The sequence below is a fragment of the Peromyscus eremicus genome, chromosome 4 (genome assembly GCF_949786415.1).
Source record: "Peromyscus eremicus chromosome 4, PerEre_H2_v1, whole genome shotgun sequence".
Classification (NCBI taxonomy): domain Eukaryota; kingdom Metazoa; phylum Chordata; class Mammalia; order Rodentia; family Cricetidae; genus Peromyscus; species Peromyscus eremicus.
The window spans coordinates 65,019,009-65,031,607 of NC_081419.1; the positions used below are offsets into that span (position 1 = coordinate 65,019,009).

General features: G+C 37.8%; 1 protein-coding gene across 1 annotated transcript; it reads left to right on the plus strand.

Moving 5' to 3' along the window:
- The first annotated feature begins 8,863 nt into the window (after nucleotides 1-8,863).
- On the plus strand, nucleotides 8,864-9,787 carry LOC131908315 (olfactory receptor 4C15-like). Its single transcript, XM_059259367.1, has one exon. It carries the CDS (start codon nucleotides 8,864-8,866, stop codon nucleotides 9,785-9,787), a length of 924 nt encoding a protein of 307 aa, XP_059115350.1.
- The last annotated feature ends 2,812 nt before the right edge of the window (nucleotides 9,788-12,599 follow it).

Consider the following 12,599-nt stretch of genomic DNA (forward strand, 5'->3'; position numbering starts at 1 on the left):
TGTATCTGACTTTCTCAGGTTGGAATTTTCCTTCTAGTGCTTTCTGTAGGGCTGGGTTTGTGGATAAGTATTGTTTAAATCTGGCTGTCTTGGAATGTCTTGTTCACTCCATCTATGATGATTGAAAGTTTTGTGGGTATATTAGTCTAGGCTGGCATCCATGATCTCTTAGTGTCTGCATTACATCTCTTCAAGTCCTTCTGGCTTTCCGAGTCTCCATTGAGAAATCGGTGTTATTCTGATGGGTTTGCCTTTATAAGTCACTTGACCTTTTTCCTTAGCTGCTCTTAGTATTCTTTCTTTATTCTGTAGGTTTAGTTGTTTAATTATTATGTGGCGAGGGGACTTTTTTGGGGGGTTTTGTGTGTTTGGTGTTCTATAGGCTTCTTGTATCTTCATAGGCATTTCCTTCTTTAAGTTGGGAACGTTTTCTTCTAGGATCTTGTTGAATATATTTTCTGTGCCTTTGAGTTGGTATTCTTCTCCTTCTTCTATCCCTATTATTCGTAGGTTTGGTCTTTACAAAGTGTCCCAAATTTCTTGGACATTTTGGTTTATGACTTTGTTGGCTTTAGTGTTTTCTTTGACTGATGAATCTATTTCTTCTACTGTATCTTCAACGCCAGAGATCCTCTCTTCCATCTCTTGCATTTTGTTGGTTATACTTGCATCTGAAGTTCCTGATCGTTTACTCAGATTTTCTATTTCCAACATTCCCTCTGTTTGTGTCTTCTTCATTTTTTCTATTTCCCTTTCCAGGTCTTGGTCTGTTTCCTTCATTTGTTTCATTGCTTTTTCATGATTTTTTTCAGTGCTTTATTGTTTTCTTCTACTTTATTTGTCCTTTCCTCTAGTTTTTTATAGGATTCTTTCCATTTTTTTGTCTTTTCCTCTATATAAGCCTCTACCTTCTTCATGATGTTATTCATAAGGCTGTTTTCTTCTGCTTCTTCCAGTTTTTGATGTTCATGTCTAGATGTTGGAGAAGGGCTAGGTTCTGTTGATGCTATATTGCTCTTCATTTTGTTGTATGTACTTCTGCCTTGACGTCTGCCCATGTCCTTGTGGTTCTTTCTTGATCTTATAAGTGCACTTGGTTCAGACAGAGCTGACAGAATCAGGAAGTCTCTCTCTCTCTCTTGTCCAGATGGGAGCTCTCTTGTCCAAATGGGAACTCCAGAGCAGGATGGGAACTCTTGTCCAAACGGGAAGTCCAGGGCAGGATGGGAGCTCCTGTCCAGACAGGAAGTCCGGGGCAGGATGGGAGCTGGGGGCCAGTCTCTAAGTCTCAGGAAATGGCTGGGGTCTTGGAGGGATGGGTGTGGGGGCAGGGTGTGAAGATTGCAGGGTCTGCCGGGGGTCTCTGGTCCAGCAGGGAACTCTAGGGCAGGATAGCTTTTGTTTTTTATTTCTGTTCTTGATATCCACTCTGAATGAAGTGAAGAGGATTTTTTAATGCATTTTTAATTTTTTGTATGAGATTTTTTTATTTATTTTTTATTTTTTTATTTATTTTTTTTTTTTTTTTGTCGTCTGGGATCTCTTAGGACTTCCTCGCCTGCCTAGGATTCTTGCTTTCTTGGTTGCCATGTTGCCATGTCTTCTAACTAGGTTTACGCCTTAATTCTTCCAGAGCTCACTAAGACAGAGTACATGAGATGGCCAGACTGAGGGTTTTTTTTTTTTTTAATGTTTTTTTTTTTATTTTTATTTTGCAAGACAATTCAGTTCTACATATCAGCCGCGGATTCCCTTGTTCTCCCCCCTCCGGCCCCCCTCACCTTCCCCCTAGCCCACCCCCCAGTCCCACCTCCTCCAGGGCAAAGCCTCCCCCAAGGACTAAGATCAACCTGGTAGATTCAGTCCAGGTAGGTCCAGTCCCCTCCTCCAAGGCCGAGCCAAGCGATCCTGCATAGGCCCCAGGTTTTAAACAGCCAACTCATACAATGAGCACAGGACCCTGTCCCACTGCCTGGATACCTCCCAAACAGATCAAGCCAATCAACTGTCTCACCCATTCAGAGGGCCTGATCCAGTTGGTGACCCCTCAGATCTGGATGCAGAGATCCATGGCTAGGCCCCGGGTGGATCTCTGGGAGTCCAATTAGCGAGAATGAGGAGGGTTTATATGAGCAAGAATTGTTGAGACCAAGGTTGGATAAAGCACAGGGACAAGTACCCAAACAAAGGGAAACACATGAACTATGAACCAATGGCTGAGGGGTCACCAACTGGATCAGGCCCTTTGAATGGGTGAGACAGTTGTGTGAGATTTTTGACCTCATTGTATATATGTGTACCACATATATACAATGCTGTGCTCTTGGAAGCCAGAAAAGAGTAGTGGACCACTGGAGCTGTAGTGACAGTGATAGACTTTTGCAAGCCAACACGTGGGTGCTGGGAATTGAAACCTGGCCTCCTTTGCAAAAGCAGCAAGCATGCCTAACCACGTAGCCATCTCCTCAGCCCCGAGAAGTGGATTTAAAACAGCTTTAATTTGTTGGTCCCTGGTGGCTAAGAATGTAGAATATTTTTCATGCATGTATTGCTATTTGTATTTCTTCTTTAGGAAACTACTTAATTTATTGACCTATTTATTAATTGGGAGATTTAGTTTTGAAGGATAGAATTTTTATATTTCATTACATATTCTTGTTAATACTTTATCTACTATAGCTAGTAAAGGTTTTTCTTCTTTGATAATTCTCCTTACCATGCAGAAGCTACTTAGGTGTTTGTTTGGAGGCAGCATCTCAGTATATAACTTGTGACTCTGGCTGGCTTGGAACTTTTTATGTAGGCCAAGATGTCCTCAGCCACACAGGGATCCACATGAAATTAAAAGTGTGCACAATCATACCCAGCTGTAGAAGAATTTTCATTTACTCTGATTCCATTTGTCAATTACAGGGACAATTTCCTATGCTACCAACATCTTTTTCATAAAGTTCTTGCCTATATCTATAGCTTGAAGTTTCTACCAAAAGTCTTCCTCCAGTAGTTTCAGTGACTCAAATTTTATGTTAAATATTTTGATCCATTTCAAAATAATTTTGTGCAGATTTGGAGAACAGGTCTAATTTCATTCTACTTCAATTCATATCATATCCAGTTTGCTGAGCACCATTTATTTAAGAGGCTGTCATTTTTTCAACATATATGTTTGTTTTTACTCTCAAGAGTTAATTGGTTTTGGCTTTGCACGTTTATTTGTATATTCTAGTTTTGTTTATCATTGTGTTTCCTTTTTTAGGGAACAGTAACTTCACAGTTGACAGTTTGGGGAGGGGGTGGGAGTGGGAAAGGACTCTTTTCTTTAAGGGAATGGCCACTGTGAGTTTGACCATCCTCCAATCAGTATATGGGCAACACAAATTAGAGTTTGGTGGGTTTTTTTTCTTTTTCTTTTTGTGAGGGGGTGGCACAAAGGTGGGAGAATGGGCCTGGGAAGGATGGGAAGCAAGTGTGATCTGGTCACACTGCATAAAATTCCCAAATTATTAGTTAATATTATGTCAGGGAAAAAATAAAACAGTAGAAAATTCAGATAAGCCTAATTTATGTTCCAAATACCAAATTGATTACATTTTATTGGATGTGGTCCTCTTTTTTAAATAATTTGAACATAAAGCCCCTCTCCAATTTTTATAATTGTGCAAAAACAATCTTTTTCTGTTTTGACTCATTTTCACAATATCATTTCTTTGGTATTGCACTCTGCTTTTCTAGCACACACAGATAACTGAGGATGAAGTGAGGCAATGTAAAGAATAGAACATAAAATGGTTTCTGCCTCCTTAGAGCAGTAGGTAGAAGGTCAGTATCACAAAGAGGAAAATACTAAGCATAGTTTAAGTAAGACTCAGGGAGACAGAATGAAATCGGTATCAGGTTATTATGCTGTATCAGGACACATACTTAATATTTAAATCAAAAGAAAGTAATCTCTGTATGCTAAATTTATAGACTCTATATATGATGGTTCTTCTGGGCACATTTTAAATTATTTTTTCATGAATCACATAAATTCTGAATTTTCTTGTGATATATGAATTCATATAAAATGAGTGTGACATGATGCTTTAAAACTATATAGTATGAGGCTGGAGAGATTACTCAGAGTTTAAGAGCATGCACTGATCCTACAGATTACTCTGGAGTGATTTACAGCACCTGTGTCAGGCAGCTCACACTGCTTGTGACTCCAGCTTCAGATGACTGTGATACTTCTGGCCTCTCAAATCCTTGTACTCAGGTACACATACCCCATACACAGTCACACACTCACACACATAGTTAAAAATAAAATAATTCTTTAAATATATTTTAAAAACTGTATAACCTAACATAATATAGTTTCATATGGTAACATCTTTGAAAATGTCAGAGAAGTGATTTCCACGTTTTCCCTCAAGCTCCTTCTCAATGCTAGGTTCCCCTTATGTCAACCAGATCTTCCACATCACTCTCAATTTTCTTTGACCTATGCAGATCTTGTTTGTGGGACCTGGGATCTGAAGACCTAAAAGAATAAGGCAGAATATAGTCTAATGCTGTAGACAGCAATGCTATTTCAGTTTCAGTATACTATTATACAGGAATGAAACAAAGAAAGCAATTATCCAAGGAAGGTTGATTTCAGAAAACCATTTTCAGAAAACCATGTAAATAAATGTAAGCACATGCTTAATATTAACAGAGCAGCCTTTCCCAAAAACTTTCTCAGGACAGAGGAATTTAAATACATTTGTTTGGTACATGCTATAGATCGTATCTAGTAGAATGAAAGCAAGGCAAAAGGCCATGTCCAGTACACTGACCAGATTAGGTTCTATAGCTATGATCTGACATCCAAAAACAACAAGCATGTCTTATGAATTGAAAGTAAGTGTCTGTCTCAAGAGGAATAAAATTGCACCCAAGAACAATCCAGGGAACAAAATTCACCTGAGGTAAAAGGCTCCCTGCCTTTTGTCCTGGATCCTCTCTCAGTATTCCAAGGCATTGCTCACCATGTGTAATTTCTTTGACTGTATTCTGCTATGTCATTATCATGAAACATAAATAGAGGAAAATTCTTTCAACCTTTATCCAGAAATTTACACATACACACAAAATAAAATAAGTAAATAAATAACACCAATGAATTCACAAAATCAAGATTATTAAAGCAAATGAATAGCATTATAATTGATATACAGCTCTTAATATTTTTACTTATGATCTTTTCTACTATTTCCCCATAACAAAATATATGTTACTAATAGGTCAATGGATGGATTCCTTACAATAGAATCATGCTCTCTTATTTTCTAAGTATGCAAACCTTTTGCTTGAATGCTTGAATGAAACAAGACATTCCACCCATTATACAACAGTGAATATATGGACACATAATTAAATAGAAACTCATGAAAATTAAAAACAAGCAGTAATTTGGTTAGCACATCAAATTGTTATAATCACTCCAGTAATTCAAAAAGCATACAAAATCACCATTTAAAAACCCATGTGACAAGACACTCCCAAATCCTGGGAGACTAAGAATCAATGTCACAGCTGCATGAGCTCTAAGGGAGATCTCTTTAAATTCCACTTTCAGTCAAGCAGGAAACTTTGGCTCCTATATTTTTGTTTTAACTGGAGACCACATTGAGAGCAGGACTTGAATAGCAGCGGCAACGTTCCCCACCTCCACTGCCAGATTGTTCCTCTATCTTTGATGTAGAAGGAAGAGTTGGATATAAACTTTGTACTCTGATCATATTTTCTGCCATAGCAAACAGGGGATGTCAATGCAGATTTTTCACATACTGACACATGTGAGACTTGGAATTCACAATTTTGCCTGGTTATAACTCTAGAAAAATTTATTATATATAATTGTCCAAAGTATTACTTGTGTGAACCGATTTCACTGTAACTGGTATAACTTTGAAAGCGTGACTTTAAAAATACATTTATTCTTGTGACTATTTCCATTTTTATCTCAATCTCTGTATGTAGATACACTGTTACGTGATTCAGACATTAATCTTCATATGTTCCTTCTATCTTAGTTTTTGTACTATGTCAGTAGGAACTGTGGGTTTTGTTAGTTTGTTTTTGTTTTTCTCTTAGTGTGATGGTGCAGCTTGTTATTCCCACACTTGAGAGGCAGGAACATCAAGATCAAAAGTTCATGGACATCCTGAAAGCATGGTGAGTTCAAACTCAGAGAAATATCTGAGTCCCCTATACAAATGAAAATGGACTATCAGAGTTTCTATTGTAGACCAAAATCATTGATGTGAGGTAGATTCTTTGATGGCAAATGGGTATCACATATGAAGTTTTTTTTCTGCCTTTTCAAATGCAGACAACAATTTTGTTCTTTCCACTTAACATTTTAATTGTCCAATTTAAGATTAACAGAAATACTAGGGAAAAAGTTCCAGTATGTGTATGTTAGTTATTTGGTTTCACAGATATTGTCATACTATATTTAGATAAGAATAGAGTTGATGAGATCAGGATCTATCCCTGGTGCGTGACCCAGCTTTCTGGAACCCATTACCTATGGTTGGACACCTTGCTCACCCCTGATAAAGTGAGGAGGGCCTTGGTCCTGCCTCAACTGAGTGTACCAGGCTTAGCTGCTCCCTGTGATGGAAGAACTTACCCTGTAGGAGGAGGAGATGAGGGTGAAGGTTGCAGGGAGAGGGAGGAGGGATGAGAGGGAGATTTGTGGTTGGTATGTAAAATGAATAAAAAAAATTTAAAATATAGCACATTTGTGCTTATTTTAGAATGATGACAATGCATTACAGGGTTTTTATTCTGTTGTTTCCTTATCTGTAGTATATGAGCAGACACTGAGTTTATATTACAGATTCTGGTGAGGAACAGAAAAGAGAAGACATGGAAATGGTTGTTTTAAAGTATTAGACAACACTGCTTTGGGTTTCTTTTTTTGTACTTTCATAAACACGTAAAATTGTCTCTGTGTACACTAATTGACAATCATTACAATTAACTTATTCTTCCTCTTAGTACAAATACATTACTATTTTGTGCACAAATTTTAAGAACAATGTATCTATACATGCATACTATCATATACATAATTTATAATTTATAGACACATACATTGTATATACAGGAGAGGATATGGACATTTTGAAAGCTGTGCCTCCTTGAGAAAAATGAGCTTAAGGGCCAGATTATTTATCTTAATGATTCAAGAAAGAATTTCAGTGGATAAAGAAGTTGGTCTTTCAAGAGAATGAATTGAACTATAATTGGAAAAAGATGTCAAGAGCAACATTTTTAGCATTTTCAAATTTAACCTCCTTCATGAGCTTAGACTAAACAGGTAAGCTGTTTACAAACATTTCCCAAATACTAAATTCATGCAGATTTCAAAACATGTATCACAGAATTATACTTTTTAAAACCAGGTGTCATGGTGTGCAATGGATGATTAAGAAGTGTCAAGACTCTATATTATAGTACAACTGCTCCTTCTTTCCATTATACATTTAATTGGATGTAGTCAATTTGCACACAAAAGTGCTTGGCTATTGCCTTGTAAAAGTCTTTATTTTCAAGCCGGGCAGTGGTGGTGCACACCTTTAGTCCCAGCACTTGGGAGGCAGAGCCAGGCAGATCTCTGTGAGTTCTAGGCCAGCCTGGGCTACCAAGTGAGTTCCAGGAAAGGTGCAAAGGTACACAGAGAGACCCTGTCTTGAAAAACAAAAAAAAAGTCTTTATTTTTAATTTCACACATGCACAAAATTTATCTTCATCATATCCACCCCTCACACCCCTTCAGACCGCCATAGAGAACACCATTATATCATCCTTCCAACTTCATGTCCTCCTTTTATAATTTTTAAATTAGTTATTTATTGAGTAATAGCTTTCTTTGAATTATTTCATCTATCATGAGAACAAACCTTATTTTAATTAAGCTAGGGTCACATTTTAAAATGCTGAATTAAAGTTGATATCATATCTCTTTAAAAATATCTGTCATGTATAGAACTAGACACTTACCCACCAACATTTCTAGATTATAAGGAATGAGTTAGCCCAATATAAGTGTTAATGCATTGCAGACATCAAAGAGAATTTGAAATATATCCAGGATTTCCAAGTTCGTTTCCTACTGCTTCATCAACTGGTATAATAAAGTGTTTGGGTAGGCCCTAACAGACATGATTGATCAAGTGTGATCTTTCTGTCCATAAGTAGAATATAGTTTTAAGATGCCCTTTAATACTACACACCAGGAAGTCACTGGAGAATGAAAATAGCTGAAACTTGAAAGATTCACTATTTCTTTCTTTAGACCAATCAGGTAACTTTTATCACATAATATAAACAAGTCTGAGTTGAATATTCAGTAATTTATCTCCATCACAATTCTACTTGATTAACTGCTCCCTTCAATAAATTTCCAATTTTTGTTCTAAACATCAAGGCAATTAAGCAATATAAGTTTACATATCAATGCACATGCTTGTTTGTAATGTACTGTAAACTTGTTTGAAGCAATTTTTCTCATAATTGCAGATTTAAATGGCAGCAGTTTTTGCCAGAGAGAAGGCTCAGTGATAAAGATACTTGCTGGCAGGATTGACTACCTGAGTTCAAATTCCAGAACCTGCACAGTAGAAAGAGAGTTATTCCTGGTAACTGTTCTCTGAGTTCTTCAGAAAGACTAAAACACCTGCACATGTATGCATAAACACACACACACACACACACACACACACACACACACACACACCACAAAGTAAATAAGCACACATATACATAAATGACTAAATGCATGGATTAATAAAAGCAATTTTATGTGAAACTTGTCAGAAGAATCATGCCAAATCAGACTATTGTAGCTGAGTTCGTCCTCCTGGGACTTTCACAGAACCCAAAAGTTCAGAAAATAGTATTTGTTGTATTTTTGTTTGTCTACATAGCAACCATTGGAGGCAACATTATAATTGCAGTAACCATTCTCTGCAGTCCTGCACTGCTGGGATCACCCATGTACTTCTTTTTGGCATTTCTGTCCTTCCTGGATGCATGCATTACTTCAGTCATCACACCAAAAATGATTGCTGACTCCCTTGATGAGAGCAAAACCATCTCCTTTGAAGGCTGCATGACACAGATTTTTGCTGAACACTTCTTTGCTGCAGTGGAAGTGATTGTTCTCATAGCTATGGCCTATGACCGCTACGTAGCCATTTGTAAGCCCTTACATTACTCTTCCATCATGAACTGGAGGCTCTGTGGCACTCTGGTAGGGGTGGCATGGGCAGGGGGATTCTTGCATTCTATCATACAAATAATCTTCACTTTACAGTTACCCTTTTGTGGACCCAATGTGATTGATCACTTCATGTGTGACTTGTTCCCATTACTGGAGTTGGCCTGTACTGACACTTATGTTTATGGCCTGCTAGTGTTTGCCAACAGCGGGTCTATCTGCATCATAATCTTTTCTATGTTGTTAATCTCCTATGGTGTCATTTTGTTTTCTCTAAGAAATCACAGTTCTGAAGGGCGATGGAAAGCCCTCTCGACTTGTGGATCCCACATCGCTGTTGTCATTTCATTCTTTGTTCCATGCATATTTATATATGCACGATCTACATCTGCATCTTCTTTTGAGAAGAAGGTGGCTGTGTTTGATGCCATCATGACTCCATTGCTCAACCCCATGATTTACACTTTTAGAAATAAAGAAATGAAAAATGCTATTAAGAAAATGTGGAAGAGATTAAAGATGGTCTAATAAAATTTAAAAATTTACACTTACAAACTTTAGTGTAGAGAATAAAGAAGTCAATACTTACTTCAAGTACTTTATAGTTTGTTCATTATATAGAAAGAGATGACATCGTTCTATAGGGAAAGCATCAATATAATAGGCTGAAACACTGTCTTTAACTGGAAATTAACACTTGCACTATGAATTGACAACTCAGTTACAGTAGCCTGAATGAGGCACGATCTATAAGTGTTGGGCATTTGACTACTTGGTCTTCAGTTGTGGCTATTTGCAGAGAATTAGGAGATGTGGACTTACTGGAGGAAGTACGTCTCTGGGCTGGACTTGGAGGTTTCAAAAGATTCTTGCAATTTCAAGTTATTTCTCTCTGCTTCGTGTTTGTCGTTTAAAATATGATCTCATCCGGGCAGTGGTGGCACACACCTTTAATTCCAGCTCTCAGGAGGCAGAGCCAGGCTGATCTCTGTGAGCACAAAGACAGCCTGGTCTACAGAGTAAATTCCAGGACAGGCACCAAAACTACATAGAGAAACCTTGTCTCGAAAAACAAACAAATAAAATATGATCTCTCGGTTGTAGCACACATCTGCCACTTATTTCTTCTGCTCCTTCATCATGGACTCTAATCCTCTGGTACCATATGCCCCAAATAATCCCTTCCTACTGAAGGTTGTCTTGGTCATGATATTTTATCACAGCAATAGAAAGTAAATAATGCATCAATACTGTTATGTGAAAATCTAAGTTAGTTAATTTTATAGTTCTGTAACTAAAATGAAATGCTGCATGCAAGTTACCTATTAAAATGTTTGCATGTAACATGTAGCATTATGCTTTTTAAAACTCTTCTTGAAACTACAATGTGTTGAAATAAGAAAAGAAATATACTGAAGTCATCTCAAGTTAAAATGTGCATTTATGTGACATTGTCATTATATAAGGCCAAAAATCAGAAATGCAGAGAGAAGAGTACAATCAAGACTCACAGAGTAGATGTCCTTGTACCATTTGACTTAATGTATAAAGTGGATCCATTAATATCTAGTACACAATATGGTACTTTTTGGATATTTTGATAGATAAAATATGATTATCCCCACCTGCTTATGAATGAGTTTCTTTTGGGTCATGTAACTATCACACTCAAATCAGATATGAGTGCGGATTCCCTAGAGAAACATCTATTCACATCTCACATTCTAAAATAACCAAAAGCAGCTTCAAATTTAACTTTACTGGCAACACCAAGCTCAAGATGCTAGTACTTAACACAATTTGTCCACATCCACACAGAGGGAATAAAACTCATAGTAGCCAGTTAAAAGTACCTTGCAAGTGTATTACATTTCACTTAATGGTTGATTTCGGGTTTGTTTTTTTTTTTTTTTTTTTTTTTTTGTCTTAAGTGATTTATTTTATTCATTGACTTATGTATATTAAATAATTCCTGCATTTATTTATTTTTTGGTTTTTTTTAGAGTTTTCTGTGTCTTTTAGTAAATGTATCAAAAAAGTAAAGTTTTTATGATGGGTTAAAGGAATTATCATTCTCAGGAATACAATTCATAGATTATTATTTTTTTTTAAATTATACTGAATTCCATGGGGGTAGAAGAAAGAGAGGAGAAAAGAGAGGCATGCATTCTACTTCATAAGATATAGTACTGATAGTTTTTATACCTAAGAGCACTGAATAAAACATTTCTGTTATTGTTAGGATCATGACTTTGTTGTTGTTGTTGTTGTTAGAACTCTGACAGATAATGATGTCCATTCACAGTGGGCTGGTGCAGCATTCTTTTTTTTTTTTTTCACCCTAATTGTTGTGCTAGAAATCCCATCCAACTACTGAGGGATCTGGATGCAGAGATCCATGGCTAGGCCACGGGTGGATCTCTGGCAGTTCAATTAGCGAGAATGAGGAGGGTTTATATGAGCGAGAATTGTTGAGACCAAGGATGGATAAAACACAGGGAAAAATAACCAAACGAATGGAAACACATGAACTATGAACCAATGGCTGAGGGGTCACCAACTGGATCAGGCCCTCTGAGTGGGTGAGAGAGTTGATTGGCTTGATCTGTTTGGGAGGCATCCAGGCAGTGGGACAGGGTCCTGTGTGCTCATTGCATGAGTTGGCTGTTTGAAACCAGGGACCTATGCAGGATCACTTGCCTCGGCCTGGGAGGAGGGGACTGGACCTACCTGGACTGAGTCTACCAGGTTGATCTCAGTCCTTGGGGAAGGCTTTGCCCTGGAGGAGGTGGGAATGGGGGGTGGGCTGGGGGGAAGGTGAGGGGGTGGGAGGGGGAAGAACAAGGGAATCCGTGGCTGATATGTAGAACTGAATTGTATTGCAAAATAAAAAAAAAGCATTTATTTTTTTAATTTAATTTAATTTTTTAATTTTTTAATTTTATAATTTAATTTAATTTTACATATCAGCCACGTATTCCTCTGTTCTCCCTGCTCCCGCACCCCCCCTACATTCCCCCAAGCCCACCCCCCATTCACATATCCTCCAAGGCAAAGATTCCCCTGGGGATTTAGCTCAATCGGGTAGATTCAGTCCAGGCAGGTCCAGTCCCCTCCTCCCAGGCTGATCAAAGTGTCCCTGCATAGGCCCCAGGTTCCAAACAGCCAGCTCATGCACTAAGGACAGTTCCTGGTCCCACTGACTGGGTGCCTCCCAAACAGTTCAAGCTAATCAACTGTCTCACTTATCCAGAAAGCCTGATCCAGTTGGGGGCTCCTCAGCTATTGGTTCCAAGTTCATGTGTTTACATTCCTTTGGCTATTTGTCCCTGTGCTTTTT